Below are 17,575 nucleotides of genomic sequence, written 5' to 3'. Positions count from 1 at the left end.
CCTTGTGGTAGGAGTCTCAGTGCAGAGCTTATAAAAGTCTGCCTAGAAGTTTAGAAGTGGGGAGTTCCCATTGTGGCCTAGCGGTAATGAACTGACTAGATCCATGAAGATGTGGGTTTGATCCCTGGCCTTGCTCAGTGGGTTAAAGGATCCAGCATTGCTGAGAGCTGTGGTGTAGGTTCCAGACGTGGCTCCAATCCTGAGTTGCTGTGGCTGTGGCCAGCAGCTACAGCTCTGACTCGACCCCTAGCCTGGGAACTTCCCTAAAAAAGCAAAAAAAAAAGTTCAGAAGCAATAATTTGCTTTTCTTCCTCTCTGTGTCTGTCTCCCTATCTGAGAGCAGTGCATGTAAAAAGGTTATCTGCGCTGACTAGTGAAGGGTAACAGGTATGAGGAAGGGGAAATCGTTGGATTAGTGCCTAAAAGTATCATTCCTGTCCACTTGTACTGCTGGGCCCTTGCTATGCTCCAGCCCCATGCTAAGCCCTTTCCATGCATCCGATCACTAATTCATCACAGTGTTAGGAGGTAGGCATAGCAGATGACAGACAAGGCTCCTGAGGCTTAGAAAGGTTAAATAATCTAGCGAAGGCCATGGAGTTGGTAAGTGGCTGTGCTGAGACCTGAGCACTAAGGCCCTCTGACTCCAAAACCCATGCTGATAACTGTTCTACTCTATTGCCCATGTGTGTCTGTTGAATGTGGCAAGCCTCCTAGTTCTCTTCTCAGCTCCATCTCTGTCTCCTGGGGTGATCAGAGTGGTCTAGCACATGTGATTGGGATGTGTCACAACTGGGATTGGAGAAGATACAGTCCAGATTCCAGGTTTTTTTTTTTTTTTCTTTTTTTTTTTTTTTCTGCTTTTTAGGGCCGCACCTTTGGCATATGGAAGTTCCCAGGCTAGAGGCTGAATTAGAGTTGCAGCTGCTGGCCTACATTACAACCACAGCAGCTTGGGATCCGAGCCACGTGTGTGACCTACCCCACAATTCATGGCAACGCTGGATCCTTAACCCACCGAGCGGGGCCAGGGATAGAACCCACAGCCTCATGGTTGCTAGTTGGATTTGTTTCCACTGAGCCACTAGGGGAACTCCCAGATTCCAGTGTTAATTCAAATTGAAGTCAGAGCTGGTGGAGTGCATGTCTAGGGCAGGTCTCTAAGGACTCCTGGGATGGCAGAAACAGGCAGTGCACATGCTCTCAGGGTCAGAATCCTTCTTTCTGAGCACCCTCCATCTTTGTTCCACTCAGACATGCAGTGGGCCTGTCCCTCTGCGTCTCAAGATGCTTAAAAATTAAACAGCTGTCCTACACACAGTACAGCACAGGGAACTATATCCATTCTCCGGGGAGAGAACATGATGGAAGGTAGTATGAGAAAAAGAATGTGTGTGTGTGTGTGTGTGTGTGTGTGTGTGTGTGTATGAATGACTGAGTCACCATGCTGTGCAGGAGAAATTGACACATCACTGTAAATCAACAGTACTCTAATAAAAATTTTAAAAATTAAAAAAAAAGGCGTTTCCATTGTGGATCAGTGGTTAACAAACATGGATCCTAGCATCCATGAGGACTCGGGTTCGATCCCTGGTCTCGCTCAGTAGGTTAAGGATCTGGTGTTGCCATGAGCTGTGGTATAGGTTGCAGATGCAGCTAGGATCCGGAGTTGCTGTGGCTGTGGTGTAGGCTGGCGGCTACAGCTCTGACTGGACTTCTAGCCTGGCAACCTCCATACACCAGGGGTGCTGCCCTAAACAAAACAAAACAAAAAAACCCACCACAAAATTCCAGGCTGAGCCCATTAAAAAAATAAATAAATGGATGGGTGGATGTTTATTCTCTACTATTTACTGTGACCATAGCTAAGTTCTTCTTTTCTCCCTGAACCTGTCCCTCCACTTATAAAATGAAAGGGATTGGATTATTTGGAGTTCCTTCTAGTTCTCCAACTCCTGCTTTGGCCCTGGGAAGGAGATGGGGGTTACCCAGCTGGTCCCAAGGAGCTCAGTAGGCATATGCTTGGTCCCACACAGAAAACCAGATGTATGCTTGTCCTTTCAGAGCTCAGAATCTGAGCCTGGCCAATGCCTTCTGTTTATCTGGCCCCAAATCTCCATTCTCAGTGTCCCCCCCCCACCACCCCCTCACTGATTCTTCCAACCTTCCCTATCTTTCTTCCCACTTCCAGACGACTCAGTGGTTGGAGATCCTCCAGCGGCTTTGCTTACATGATCGGCTGTCTGTCCAACACCGGGGCCTGGTCATTGCCTACAACTTGCTGGCGGCTGATGCTGAGCTGGCCAAGAAGCTGGTGGAGAGTGAGCTGCTGGAGATCCTGACCGTGGTGAGCAAACAGGAGCCCGATGAGAAGAAGGCAGCCGTGGTTCAGACAGCTCGGGAATGTCTCATCAAATGCATGGACTATGGCTTCATTAAACCAGTGTCTTAGAGGCCCAGAGGGCCGCTCCTATACTGTGTTGAGTTCTGAGCTGAGAACTCCTGGGCTGTCAGTTCAGCCAGGGATCATAGCAGCAACAATGAAGTCTCCATATCAAAGAAGGACTTGATTGTTCTCCGAGTTGTGAATTGTCCCCTTTGCCCTAGGAAAGTTTGGATGTTTCATTAGCTCTCTTGCTCCTTATATCTGTCATGCTCCAGAAATTCCTAGAGTAATTTTCATCAGTGATTAGGAAGACAAATTGGATAATTCTTTCTGTACCCATTCCAAAGGCCAGGATAATGGGCTGAAAAGTTTATGTTTTGGAAAATGGATCGTGTGGTAAGATAGAACCTAACAGGTGTGTGACTATAAAGCTAGTGCTGGTGCCTCTGGATGCGGAACTGTGCTGGGTTTTCTTTTTTCTTTTTTTTCTTTTTAGGGCCACACCCCCGGCATATGGAGGTTCCCAGGCTAGGAGTCTAATCAGAGCTACAGCCACAGCAATGCCAGATCCGATTTGCGTCTGTGACATACACCACAGTTCACAACAACGCCCGATCCTTAAGCTACTGAGTGAGGCCAGGGATCGCTGCTTGGGTTTAATCCCTGGCCTGGGAATTCCTGCATGTTGCAGGTGCAGCCAATGCAAAGTACTTTAAGCAAAAAAAAAAAAAAAAAAAAAAGCATTGCTTCACCTATTTTGTCAATGCAGGGAAAGTTTTGGCATTGTTAGACCCAGGGCTCAAATGCTGTCATCAATATTATTTTCTGTGTGAATGCCTTTATCTCTCTTTCATCCCCTGATATGGCGTAGGCCGGCAGCTGCAGCTCCAATTCAGCCCCTAGCCTGGGAACTTCCATATGCCCCAGGTGCGGCGCTAAAAAGGCAAAAAAATTTTTTTTTTCAGTAAACTAAAATAAGGAGAATTCCTTAGTTTGATAAAGATTGTCTACATAAAAGCTAGAGCCCAAATGATTAATGATCCCCTGAGATAAAGAATGAGACAACAATACATTCTATTACCGATTCTATTTGGCTTTGTACTGGAGGTTCGAGTTAGTATGATAAGACAAGAAAAGGAAATGAAAAACACAAAGATTGAAAATCAAGGCATAGGAGTTCCTGATGGCTCAGTGGATTAAGGATCCAGCATTGTCACTGCTACGTCTTGGGTCCCAACTGTGGTGTGGGTTTGATCACTGGCCCAGGAACTTCTGCAGGCTGCCGGTATGGTATAAAAAAAAAATCGAGAAATAAAACTCTCCAATTATTTATACAACAGGACTGTATATGTATACATCTACAGATTAACTCTTAGAAATAACAAGTGAATTTAGACACAAAGTCACTTGATAAAAATCGTGTTTCTATTACCTCTAACAATTAGCAAATTAAAATGTAAAAGATGATGCTACTTACAATAACATAAACCACATCAGATACCTAGAAATAAATCATGTGAAAGATGTTAAAGGATTCCACATAGAAAACTATAAAATATTGAGAGAAATAAAAGAAATCCTACACAAAAGTGAGATATTACCATGTTCATGGAATGGATGACTTGACATTACATTGAATTTATAAGTTCTCCCCACATTGACATACAGATTCTATGAAGGGCTAATCAAACCTTGAAACTTTGAGGGGACAGAGGCTGATTCGTTGTTTTTAAAGTGTATAGGAAAGTGCAAATAGTGCAGAACAGTGATAACTATCTAGAAGAAGAATAAAGTTGGACCAAACTACTTGAACAGGCATGTCATAAAAGAAGCCAATAAGTGAAAAGAGGTTCAACCTCACTAGTCATCAGGAAGGTGGAAAATAGTATTACGAGACATCACTATAGACTTAGAAGGGCTACTATTAAAAACACCGACAAAGGAGTTCCCATTGTGGCTCAGTGGGCTAAGAACCCGACTAGTATCCGTGAGGATGCAGATTCAATCCCTGGCCTTGCTTGGTGGGTTAGGGATCCGATGTTGCTAAAAGCTGCATCATAGGTCAAGCAGGCGTCTCGGATCTGGCATTGCTGTGGCTGGGGTGTAGGCCAGCAGCTGCAACTCCAATTCAGTCCCTAGCCTTGAACTTCTATATGCCATGGGTGCAGCCCTAAAAAGACAAAAAGCAAAACAACCCCTCCCCGCAAAAAAGAGCAAAAAACCCCCCACAAAACCAAGTGTTGGTGAGAATGTGGCATAACTGGAATTCTTACACAGTGCAGGGGGGAATGGAAATTACTACGACTGCTTAAGAAAATACATTTGGCAGTATCCCCCGAAAGCGTTAGGAAGTATCCACTTAAAATAGCCAGCAACTCCTAGGTAAAGTGTCAACAGAAATACATACTTCCATGCACCAAAAATTTGTGTATAATGAAAGAGAACATTTCCAGTCTCAGCTCTCAAGTGGAAATACTCCCAGTATCCATAGAAAAAGGATAAATGATCCTGTTCTCATATAGAAGATGATAAACCAAGGTAAGTGAATAAACTAGCGCTACATACAACTTATATAATATTCAGTGAAAGGAACTGGACCTAACACCATGTGCTGTATAGTGAATGAGTCCATTTGGATAGGTTCAAAGCCAGTCAAACTAACCTCCTGTATTTAAAGTCGGGATACTGTTTACTTGCAGGGAGAAGCTGCGGCTTAAGTTCCAACTGTGGCTCTGATCCCTGGCCTGGGAACTCCATGTGCCAAAAAAAAAAAAAAAAAACAAAGACAGAGCTTTGAATTTTTGGTCTAAATGTGTTCACTTTCATTGAGTACAATCCATGCACTTTTCTCTATGTTATGTTTCACGCTTAAATACAATTTTTAGAAAGTGAATAAACATTTTCTTTTACAGTGTGAGGATTACATAAAATAATGGATCTGAAGCACCTGTTTTGTAGTGTATGAATACTCAGTATCCATCACTTCCCTTCCTTTTATCTGATTGATAGTCCCTGTTCCTTTGGGTAGAGCTGCCTCCTTCTTTTCTGTAGTAGGAATGGAGTCCTGGGGGGGGGGGGAGGAAATCATGTATGTGAAAAAAGAATCTAGATCTTTGGAAATAAAGGTTGAGGTGAAAACGTAAGGTTTTACTTGGTCCTAGGTATGTAAATGAGCTAAAATGCCATCAATCAATACAAGAATATAGACAAAAAGACCAAAAAAATACAGTATATATACAGAGAAGTTTCTTAAAGTTGAATTACTAGATTTAATGATGAAATATTTATTTTTCTTTCTTTTCGTCATTTTAGGGCCCCACCCGCGGCATATGGAGGTTTCCAAGCTAGGGGTCGAATCGGGGCTATAGCTGCCGGCCTACGCCACAGCCACGGCAATGCCAGATCCGAGCTGTGTCTGTGACCTACACCACAGCTCTTGGCAATGCCACATCCTTAACCCACTGAGCGAGGCCAGGGATTGAACCCGCAACCTCATGGTTCCTAGTCGGATTCATTTCCACTGCGCCACAACGGGAACTCCCAGAACCCCATTTTGGTCTCTAATGCTATCTCTCACTGAAAGCCAGAGAAAATGGCTTTATTTTTGTTTTCTTTTGGCCTATAACTTCTCTGTAAAGTGAAAATTAATGCTTCCTATCCCAATGAAAGCACCCAAGGGGGATGTTAAATGGAGAGTTTTTTCTGAACTTCTGCCATATTCAATCTAAGCTTGATATGGGCTATTCTGAGGACAAAAAAAAAAAAAAAATTGGAGATTACAATTTTCAGAGATTAAATAATCATACCAGTGCTCCCTGTTCTGCCAAAATAAGACCCACCCAGTGGCTGACTGAATTATCTTGGGACTCTCCCAAGTCTTGCATCAATACAGTAAAGGGAAATATCAGGAATTCAGGAAACAAGAGCTGCTTGTGGTATGGCCAAGGTAGTTCTTACCAGACCACCCTTTAAAATTTTAAAAACCAAAAACTGCACAAAGTCACTTCGGAGGTCCAGACTTAGAAGAAAGACTGGTCACAGGATGAGTATATTGTGTCTTATGGTTTTTAACCCTGTGCTGTGCAGGGTGGTTAAAACTCCTTTAGAAAACCACTATCAGGGAGTTCCCTGGTGGTCTAGTGGTTAGGATTTGGCACTTTCATTGCCACGGCCTGAGTTTAATCCCTGGTCCGAGAACTGAGATCCCACAAGCCTTGGAGCACAGCCAAAAGCTACAAAAAGAAAACCTAGTCACTTATGATGGAGCATTGATCATGTGAGAAAAAGAATGTGTATATGTATCTGTGACTGAGTCGCCTTGCTGTGCAGTAGAAAATTGACAGAACACTGTAAATCAGCTATGATGGGAAAAAAAAATCATTTAAAAAAAGAAAAAAAAAAGAAAAAGAAAAGCTCTATCATTCTGGCTGGAAGAATTGGCGACAGAATTTGGGACAGTAACAGCTGGAAGGAACTAGGGGATGAAACCCTGAAAGGAGAGGTTCCAAACTCTGCGGGTCAGCTCTGCCCACATCTCTAGCTGCCCTGTGAACTGAAATGAGAAGTTGCTCCCAATATACCAAACAGAGGATCATCTATGGACATTTCCAAAGCAATCGCCTCATCTCGATTTGGCTTGGAATTCTTCCTAAACAACCCGACGCCGCAGAATATGCAGCTGTTGATTTGCTCTGGATACCAGACAGACGAGAATAGTGTGTAAGATAGCCGAGTCCACTGTCTTCGGGTGGATCCCAAACACGATGTTCCTTTCCAGGCCTGAGAATCTCCGGACGCTGTCCACCACAATGCAATCACCCAACACATCATTGGCATCGGTGAACTGCACTACCCGTATTTTCTTCCTCATCGCTCTCAAGAGCTCCTGCTTGTAACATTCCACATCTTTCACGGTGCTGAAGAGCACAGCAACATTCCTGGGAGAATAGCCCTTTTCGAAGAGAAGTTTGCACGTGTCGGCCACATAGGTTACTATTTGATTGAAAGTCAAGTTTTCCTTAAGTTTTAAGGTTCCCCGAACTCTCTGATCCCATTCAGCTTCAAGAACCATCTGCAGGGACCCTTGGGGGATGTTAGGTGGAGGATTTTTTCTGACCTCCTGCAACACTGTCTTTAGGTACTTGGCGATTTGATCTGCATTGCGGACCACTCTGGTGAGCCTTTCCCTTGGATACTGGGCTGAGAGAGGAGGGAGGCCACTGGACTCAATGTGGTTGGTCTGAAAGTAGTCTAGAAAGATCCAGAGAATTCCTGGGCAATCCTTGTCTCTGTGAGTGATGGTTTTCGCCTTCTCATACCAGTCCCCATCTTCTGTGCGGAAATTCTGAGCTTCATCAATGATGATGTGTTGAATCTTTTCAAAGTCAGTTTTCATGAAGGTTTTCCGGGTCACTGCGTGGCAGATCTTTTTGCTACTGTAAAGAAGTTAAAAAGACATGCTCAGGTTTTCTCTAAGTCCACCAAGGAGGAAAGTTACTTTATTATACCTCTACGAACATGGTATCGCTGCCACAGATGATTTTAGCATCATTTTTTGTTGTTGTTGTTGCTATTTCTTGGGCCGCTGCCGCGGCATATGGAGGTTCCCAGGCTAGGGGTCGAATCGGAGCTGGTAGCCGCTAGCACCACAGCAACGTGGGATCTGAGCTGCATCTGCAACCTACACCACAGCTCACAGCAACCACAGCTCACAGCAACGCCGGATCGTTAACCCACTGAGCAAGGGCAGGGACCGAACCCGCAACCTCATGGTTCCTAGTCGGATTCGTTAACCACTGCGCCACGACGGGAACTCCAATTTTAGCATCTTATTCTCAAGGAACAAGGTGATTTGGGCTGGGGACGGGGGGCGTGGGGTGAATTCAGACTGGATCACGTTTGTTGACAATAAGACCCAGCTGCTTACCTGATAAAGTTCCTCAGAGGCTGGTTCTCACAGATGTAGAGGATTTCACCTGCCTCACAGTGAAACTCATTGCTTATCTTCTCCATGATCTTCATGGCCAAGACTGTCTTCCCTGAGCCGGGTAAGCCATGGATAAATAACTCTCTGTAATTGCGGAGGTTGTTTGAGAAGATCTGATACTGCTGGGCTGTGAGGAGATGTAAAACCTCACAGCCAAGCTGGTCACTTAAGAAAGACCTGAAGCTAAGCAAGACGATCACGAGGGACTGCAGCAAAGCTTCCATTTGCTGGATGTTTGCAAGGTAATAGGACCTGGGGTAATCAATCTGAGAGCCTGAGTCTTCCGAGGACTCTGCGTTACTCTCAGGACGCAGGTGGAGAACCTTGGTCATGACACACAGATACCCTGTGTAACCCCCCAGGTTCACCAGCTTCTGTTTCAGAGTAAAGGCGATGCGAATGGAGTAGGACTGCTCGCCTGCATCCTGCTCCCTGAGAATGGTGTAGATAATGGGGGGGCTGTTCTGCGTGACCAGCAGAGCATCGCAGATGACACCTTGCTTCTCTTCCAAGCTCAGGTCCACAGCCCAGCTTCTAGAAAAAATTAAAATTCCCTGGGAGAATGGAAGTGTTTCCTTATTGATTAATTCCTCGAAACCTTCATTCTGTGAGGACAGCTCCTTCCAGAGGGATTCAGGAGTATATTTCAGACGTCCTGGTGACACTAGATGTGGAAAGAATTACAAATTTAGGGACAAAAATCACATTTGCTTTTACGATTAATTGTAATTAATCAAAATTTCTATACTTATACTTAATGATGATTAATCTTATCAAGTATGACACATTACATATTTTTGTATATATTCTTTTGCCAATATTGTTCTATCACAGTAAAGGAGAAGAAGCCTTGATCCTATAAAACTGGATTGGGATGATCATTGTACAACTACAAATGTAATAATAAATTCATTGAGTAATAAAAAAATAAATTAAAAAATATTAGAATCTCAGACTCAACATGTCTAAAGGTACACACACACACACACACATACACACACACAAAAGAAGCCTTGAGAAGTCTGGCACACTTCCACTAAGCCTGTGTGCTTATTATGTTTATGACCTTGGAAAATTCCTTAAGACTCTGCTCCCTCACCTGTGAAACAAACAAAAATCCACGTTGAAAATATAGCACATCTCTTATGGTGAGGAATAAACGAAACAGCATAAAGCATCTCTCATTGTAGCTGCTTGAGAAATGTTCGTCCTGTTCCCCTTCCTATTCTCAAAGCAACTGAATCTCAGTCCCCCACTGGGATGAGAGGCATTTTTTTGCTCCTCATGCCATATATGCCTCTAGTTCAACCAGACTAAAGGTTTCCAATATGGATGAGCATCAAAATCGTGTGAGTAGCTTAAAAAAAAAGGACATTACACGGTGTTGTCTCCTATAGTCTAACTTGTTAAGTCTGGAATAGGGAACCAGGTACCTGTACTTTTTAAATTTTTTGGCCACACCCACAGCATGCAGAAGTTCTCCAGGCCAGGGACCAAACTCATGCCACATCTATGATTCAAGCTACAGCAGTGACACCAGATCCTTAACATGCTGAGCCACCAGGGAACTCCTATACTTTGAATTTTAAAGATTTATTTATTTATTTATTTTTAACCTTTTTATTATAGTTGATTTACAACTTTGTCAATTTCTGCTGTACAGCAAAGTGACCCAGTTATACTTTCACATATATCCTTTTTTTCACATTATCTTCCAGCATGTTCCATCGCAAGTAATTAAATATAGTTCCCTGTGCTGTACAGCAGGATCTCATTGCTTATCCACTCCAAAAGCAATAGTTTGCATCTACTCACCCCAAACTTCCTGTACTTTTTAAAGCAACCAGAAATACTGATGGTCAGTCTGATTTAAGAACTACAAGATCAAAAGGTCTTTTTTTTTTTTAAGGGCCGAAGGCACGGCTAATGAAAGTTCCCAGGCTAGGGGTCAAATCGGAGCTACTGCTGCCAGCCTATACCACAGCCACAGCAATGCCAGATCTGAGCTACACCTGTGACCTACACCACAGCTCACAGCAACACCGGATCCTTGACCCACTAGCGAGGCCAGGGATTGAACCCACAACCTTATGGTTCCGAGTCGGATTTGTTTCCACTGTGCCACTATGGGAACTCCCCAAAAGGTCTTTATAGGCAATAGTGTTCCTGGATTCTATACGTGGTACTGCCTCAGCCAATGAGGTCAGTGAGGGTTCGTTTCCAAACCATGTCTCACCATGTGCTTGTAGCTTTATCATCTTGTACACACAGGTTTTACAGACCATACGTTCAGGATTTTAAAAAACAAAACCTAGCAGTTTATCTCCCCTTTCCCTAACAGAGAAACTGGCTGGTGTCAAGTAGGCAAACCAGTTACTACCTGGAAATAAGCGTTGCTGGAGATCCTTCTTATGCTCCAGGTCTTTCTTGGAGTACACGGGTCTGCTAAGAGGAGGTCCAGTAGACAGACTCAGCTGAGATTCAAAGTCTTCGCACAACCGTGAAAGATCTTAACAAAGAGAGGAGATTCATGTTATTCTGACATGCTAGTTCATCTCTTCACTGAAAAAGACTTTATGAGTAGGTGTATTATATGACTGTTTAGGTGATGTGACTTGAGACACAAGGGCAAGCTAATACCCTATTCACCCTGCATAGACAAATCCCGTTATTGCATATGAAAGTTGCTAAAATCCATCACAAAAGAGACATTCTTTGGAAGTTTGAATGTGTTTCCCATTCCATATACATCTTCACTCTCTGTATCTGGATAGCATTTTTTTTTTTTTTTTGGTCTTTTTTGGGCCACGCCTGCAGCATATGGAAGTTTCCAGGCTAGGGGTCAAATCAGAGCTGCAGCTGCCCATCTATGCTGCAGTCACTTCCACACCAGATCCAAGCTACATCTGTGACCTACATGGCAGCTCATGGCAATGCCAGATCCTTAACCCACTGAGGTAGGCCGGAGATCGAACCTGAGTCCTCAGGGATACCAGTCAGATTCGTTAACTGAGCCATGACGGGAACTCCTATAACTTAATGTCTAATAATGGCTATCCAACAAGTGGCTCACAAACTTCCTAAAAATTTAGTAAATGGTTCTAAAGAGCCACTTCCAATACTCTACTGTATGGCAATCATCCCCAAACAATTTCCATTTTTTTTTTTTTTGTCTTTTTGCCTTTTCTAGGGCCACTTCCCATGGCATATGGAGGTTCCCAGGCTAGGGGTCTAATCGGAGCTGTAGCCACCGGCCTACACCAGAGCCACAGCAACGCGGGATCCGAGCCGCGTCTGCAACCTACACCACAGCTCACGGCAACACCAGATCATTAACCCACTGAGCAAGGGCAGGGACCAAACCTGCAACCTCATGGTTCCTAGTCGGATTCGTTAACCACTGTGCCATGATTGGGAACTCCCCCAAACAATTTTCTTCATCTGAAAAGAAATGGCCTATTCTAAGACACTAGATTTGGGCTTATCATCACCCAACAAAATTTATGCATGTATGGGAAGTAAGATACTTAAAATACAGAAAACACATTTTAGTGGGTGTGAGAAATTTGAAGTCATAGGAAAGAGAGGAAACCTGTTTAATATGGAGGTTCCCAAGAGGTAGAAAAGGAGTTCCCATTGTGGTTCCATGAATTAAGAACCCAGCTGGTATCCATGAGGATGTTGGTTTGATCCCTGGCCTTGCTCAGTGGGTGATGCTGCAAGCTTTGGCATAGGTGGATGTGGACTGAATCTGGTATTGCTGTGGCTGTGGCATAGGCTGGCAGGTGCAGCTTCGATTCGACCCCTAGCCTGGGAACTTCCATATGCCACAGGAGTGTCCATGAAAAGACAAACAAAACAAAACAAACAAACAAAAAAGCCCCAAAGAGGTAGAAAGGACAGAGAGGGAGTTTTTTCTATCTTACCTGGATCTGTGTCCAGCATCATGTTTACCCAATCCTGAGTTGCCAGGGGGCAGATGAGCTTGTCCTTCACCATCCAAGACCTGGGAGCTTCTGAGAATATTGCACCACAGAATGGCTTTACTTCGATCACACAAGCATAGCCATATAGCTCTCCCTTGGCTAACACATTCAAGATCTTGACTGTGAAATCTATCTGGCATTGAGATTGGCAAAAATGGACACAAGGTAATTTGTATATTGCGTTTTCTATTGTCTTTTTCAAAGAGTCACAGTCAACTTTTTCTTTAGCACATCCCAGAACTTTCTTACTCTTATCATCCACTCCAATAAAAAGACTGCCTCCTTCTTCAGTGTTTGCAAATGCAGAGATGTACTCTGGAATTATGCTTTTCACATATTCTTGAATGCGTTTTGTAGAGAACTGCTTAAACTCTATGGATTGAGACTCAGGAAAAGGCACGATTTCACCATATTCAAGATGGTCTTTTTGGAAAAATTCATAAGGAGAATGGAGGTCTTGATGTATAACTTTGATGAGTTTACTAGAAGGTTCTTGCCCGACATTTTTTGCATTCATTTTTCTGGTGTTCAGGAAATGGAACGCGTCTCTTGAATTCATGAGAAGCACAGAAGTGCCAGATCTAATGTATAATGAGGAACTCAGGCTGCAAATTCGGGGCTTAAAGGAACTGTCTTCGGTGAAGAGGTCACTGCTCCAAGACTTAACAAAAATGTAATAACATTTCCCTTCTTGCTTAGTCTTGAAGAAAGCCTCCAAATTTAAAGACTGAGTAAGTGTTCTCAAAGACTCTTCTAAATCCAGTCCCATCTCCACGGGATGCTTGTCGTTGTTTGCCATCTCCAGCTGAATCACTCCACCTCCTGAGTTTAATAAAGCACATGCAGCTTTTACAACTTTCGCCTTCTCTTCCTCTCTCTGAAATTTCTGCAGCTTTTTTCTGTTTCCTTCACCAAGAGTTACTTTTCCTATATTGATGACCAAGTCTGGGTAGGATGACTCTAGCATGAAAGATGAATCAGGTTTCTCCATGCTCATTCTGCAACTGAAAACATTAAAACATGTATCTCATGTTGAGCAAGTAGATTGTTAGTACACAAAATGCATGTATTAATTTATTTCAAAATACTTGAGTTCTTGTAAGTGCTGGGGGCTGGAGATTAATGAGTAAATCAAAAATGAGCATAGCTCTGACCCGCAGAGCTTATGGTCTAGAAGGAAACATGGTCAAATACAGCAATCGAGGAGCTCCCGTTGTAGCACAGCGGAAATGAATCTGACTAGTATCCATGAGTATGCAGGTTCGATCCCTGGCCTTGCTCAGTGGTTCAGGGATCTGGCGTTGCCGTGAGCTGTGGAGTAGGTCGCAGAGGAGACTCAGATCCCACATTGCTGGCAGCTGCAGCTCTGATTTGATGCCCCCTAGCCTGGAAACTTCCATATGCCGCAGGTGCAGCCCCCACCAAAAGTAATTGCACTAATGTGTGATACACAGCCTGAGGGGAGCACCAAACTGCAACAGTTGACTTAATATGAATAGGGAAGGCTTCTTGGGGGAGAGGGCATTTAAGCTAAGATCTGAATTAGCCAGAATTCCCACTGTGGTGCAATAGGACCAGAGGCATCTTGGGAGCACTGGGATACACGTTTGATCACTGGTCTGGAACAGAGGGTTAAGGATCCCATGTTGCCGAAGCTGCAGCTTACTGAGGCTTGGATCTGATCCCTGGCTTGGGACCTCCATATGCCTTGGGGTGGCCAATAAAGAAAAAAAAGTTTTTAATAAAAAAAAAAAAAGGTCTGAATTAGCCAAGGGAAGGGATCTGAGGTTAGGAGGAGTCATTGCATTACAATGAGAATGAACAGTATGTAGAGGAAGGCCTGAAATCAGCAAAAGGAACTGGAATGGTAGAGAGATGCTCAGTCCGGCCAGACCTTAAGAGTGACAGGGGATGGGAGATGAGGAGAGATATTTGTAAAAGAGGAGATTTGAAAGTTAGAAAAGGGAGTCCCCATTGTGGCTCAGTGTATTAAGGATCTGATGTTGTCTCTGTGAGGACTTGGGTTGATCCCCGGCCTCGATCAGTGGGTGAAGGATCTGGTGTTGCTGCAGCACAGGTCACAGATGCAGGTCAGATTCCACCCCCTGGCCTGGGAACTTCCATTTGCAGCAGGTACGGCCATAAAAAGAAAAAAAAAAAAAAGAAAGAAAATTGGAAAAGGAGGATGCTTACTATTACCACTTCTAGTCAACACAGAAGTGGAAGTCCTGGCCACAGCCATCAGGCAAAAAAAGAAATAAAAAATATCCAAATTGGAAGGGGAGAGGTAAAATTTTCACTGTGCAGGTACTATATATAGAAAACACTATGGACCCCACACAAAAGCTACTAGATCTGGAGTTCCCTGGTGGTGCGGTGGGTTAAGGATCTAGCTTTGTTATAGCTGTGGTTTGGGTTGCAGCTGGTGGTGTGGATTCAAACCCAGCCTGGGAACTTCCACATGCTGTGGGAATGGCCAAAACACCCCAAAAACAAAAATCAGAAACTACTAGATCTAATAAAAGAATTCAGCAAAGCAACAGGATACAAGATTAATATTCAGAAATTGGTTGCATTTCTTTATACTAATAATGAAATATCAGAAAGGGAATGTAAAAAAAGAAAAAAACCTTTTAAAATTCCCCCCCCCAAAAAAAAATACCTGGGAAAAAAAATCTGACCAAGGAGGTAAAAGATTTATATGCTAAGAACTATAAAACATTAATAAAGAAAATTAAAGAGATGCAAAGAAATGGAAAGATATCCCATGCTCTTGGATTGGAAGAATTAATATTTTTAAAATGGCAATACAGCTCAAAGCAATCTACAGATTTAATGCTGTGATTCCTATCAAATTACACATGGCATTTTTCACAAAACTAGAACAAATAATCCAAAAATTTATATGGAGCCATAAAAGACCCAGAACTGTTAAAGTAATCCTGAGGGGAAAAAAACGAAGCAGGAGGCATAACTCTCCCAGATTTCAGACAACACTGCAAAGCTACAGTAATCAAACAGAGTGGTATTGGGAGTTCCCCGGTGGTCTGGCAGTTGGGGACTTTGCATTCTCACTACTGTGGCGTGGGTTTGATCCCTGGTCCAGGAACTTCCACATGCTATGGGTACAGCCAAAAAAATCCAAAAATCAAAACAGTGTGGTATTCATGCAAAAATAGAAGTAAAGATCAATGGAATGGAATAGAAAGCCCAGAAATAAACCCAGGCATCTATAGTCAATTAATCTTTGACAGAGGAGACAAGAATATAAAATGGGGAAAAGATAGTGTCCTCAGCAAATGGTGCTGGGAAAGCTGGACAATCAGGTGTAAATCAATAGTTAGAACACATCCTCACACCATGCACAAAAATAAACTCAAAATGGCTTAAAGACTTAAACATTAGACATGACACCATAAAACTCCTAGAAGAGAAGATAAGCAAAATATTTTCTGATATAAATCGAACCAATGTTTTCTTAGGTCAGTCTCCCAAAGCAATCGAAATAAAAAAACAACCAACAGAATGGGAAAAATATTTGTAAAGGATAAGGGCTTAATCTTCAAAACATACAAACTGCTCATCCAACTCGACAACAAAAAAACAAACAACCCAATCAAAAAACAGGCGGAAGGGAGTGCCTGTTGTGGTGCAGCGGAAACGAATCCCACTAGGAACCATGAGGTTGTGGGTTCAATCCCTGGACTCGCTCAGTGGGTTAAGGATCTGGTGTTGCTGTGAGCTGTGGTGTAGGTCACAGACGCGGCTCAGATCTGGCGTTGCTGTGGCTGTGGTATAGGCCAGCAGCTGTAGCTCAGATTCGCCCCCTAGCCTGGGAACCTCCATATGACGTGAATGTGGCTCTAAAAAGCAAAAAAAAAAAAAAAAAAAAGGAAAAATGGGCAGAAGACCTAAAGAGACATTTCTCCAAAGAAGACATAGAGCTGGCCAGGAGGCATATGGAAAGATGCTCAGCATCACTAATTATCAGAGAAATGCAAATGAAAATGATAATGAGGTACCACGTCACACCAGTTAGAATATCTAGCATGGGGGGGGCAAGATGGCGGAGGAGTAAGAGGTCACGCTCACCCTCTCCCACAAACACATCAAAAACCCACATCTACGTGTAAAAAAGACGCACACCGAACATCAACGGAATGCTGGCAGAAGGACTTAAACCTCCAAAAAGAGCAAGAAACTCTTGACATGACCGGGTAGAACAAAATAAAAAAGAGAGCGGGAGAGAGAAAAGGAATCAATGCGACTAGCATTCCTGAGAGGGAGCCCTGAAGCAGAAAAGGAACCCACATCCTGGGAAGCCACCTAACTGACGGAAAGATCAGCCTAGTCGGAGGGACCTTCAAGTCGCCAAGAAAAGCGCAGCAAAGCAGAGTGAGAGCCACACAGATCATCTGCACCACCGGCCGGACACCACAGCCTGAGCCGCTCGGGCTCCGGAGGTCAGTCCCGGGGAGAGAGGTCAGTCCCCGGGAGAGGACTGGGGCTGGCTGTGTGGGGACAGCCTGAGGGGCTAAGGAGCAGTGCGCCATGGGCGGGGGAGTCACGGGCTGAGGAGGGGAATGCCACGGCCAAGGGAACCCTGAGAAAGTCCACACCCGCAGGAGAGGCGAGGCGCCATTGTTGGGGAGGGGAGAGGAGGAGGGGCGGCCGCCATAGGAAACTTCCTGCGCATGCCCACGTCCAGGAGCCTCCTCTTGCTGGTTTAGGGGAGACTGGGCGCTTCTTGTGCAGCCTACCGGTGGCCAGGCACTTCTTGTGTGGGCTAAGGGCATCAGCGGGCTAAGTGTGACATGGTGCCTCTTGCACAATCTTGCAAGTGGCAAGGACAGACCGTGGCAATTGTCTCAGAGGCCAGAGGGAGGCGTGGCTTGCCATCACTGGGGGCCTGTGAGTGGGTTCCACGTGCGACCCCAGTCACCTCAGGGGTTGGCAAAAAAGAAAAAAAGAGGGCACTGCAACCACGCACCATACGCTGTTGCTCTCACTCCCCTGGGAACACACCCGCCTTGCAGCTGCCACTGCCAAACGCTCTGGGTGTCGCCCAGACACTTGGTCACTGTCCTTTCCCAAGACCCTACAACTAGAAGGAGCTGGTTCAGCACCTCCTGCATGGGCTAAGTGGGACAGGGTGCTTCTTGCGTGGTCTGCAGGTGGTGGGGGGCAAACCGCTACAGTTATCTCTGACTCCAGAGA

General features: G+C 44.3%; 2 protein-coding genes and 1 long non-coding RNA gene across 6 annotated transcripts in view; 2 read left to right on the top strand and 1 right to left on the bottom strand.

Moving 5' to 3' along the window:
• UNC45B (unc-45 myosin chaperone B) overlaps window positions 1-2,837 on the top strand; it is a 34,437-nt gene extending 31,600 nt beyond the window's left edge. The window contains exon 20 of one of the 2 annotated variants that reach the window (XM_084982541.1): window positions 2,192-2,837. In XM_084982541.1, coding sequence (XP_084838667.1) covers window positions 2,192-2,452 — 261 coding nt within the window. In that variant the 3' untranslated portion in view covers window positions 2,453-2,837. 2 annotated transcript variants of the gene reach the window in all.
• A 623-nt stretch (window positions 2,838-3,460) lies between these two features.
• Window positions 3,461-17,575, bottom strand: part of LOC100625890 (schlafen family member 11) — a 21,441-nt gene continuing 7,326 nt past the window's right edge. Inside the window, exons 2-5 of one of the 3 annotated variants that reach the window (XM_021067411.2) lie at window positions 12,299-13,362; window positions 10,753-10,881; window positions 8,313-9,036; window positions 3,461-7,821 (exon numbers count right to left, since the gene is read on the bottom strand). In XM_021067411.2, the coding sequence (XP_020923070.1) occupies window positions 7,035-7,821; window positions 8,313-9,036; window positions 10,753-10,881; window positions 12,299-13,355 (2,697 nt within the window). In that variant the 5' untranslated portion in view covers window positions 13,356-13,362 and the 3' untranslated portion in view covers window positions 3,461-7,034. The remainder of the gene's footprint in view (window positions 7,822-8,312; window positions 9,037-10,752; window positions 10,882-12,298; window positions 13,363-17,575) is intronic. The other 2 variants (XM_021067412.2, XM_084985132.1) reach the window with 2 other exon arrangements.
• Window positions 16,396-17,575, top strand: part of LOC146398247 (uncharacterized) — an 18,483-nt gene continuing 17,303 nt past the window's right edge. Inside the window, exon 1 of the long non-coding RNA XR_014821387.1 lies at window positions 16,396-16,821. This is a non-coding gene — a long non-coding RNA (uncharacterized LOC146398247). The remainder of the gene's footprint in view (window positions 16,822-17,575) is intronic.

The sequence above is a fragment of the Sus scrofa genome, chromosome 12, assembly GCF_054392235.1.
Source record: "Sus scrofa isolate SSC_HxYL_T2T_F1_AM1 chromosome 12, Sscrofa_HxYL_maternal_Yorkshire_Landrace_v2.0, whole genome shotgun sequence".
Taxonomy (NCBI): Eukaryota; Metazoa; Chordata; class Mammalia; order Artiodactyla; family Suidae; genus Sus; species Sus scrofa.
This window is presented reverse-complemented; position numbering and strand designations above follow the sequence as displayed.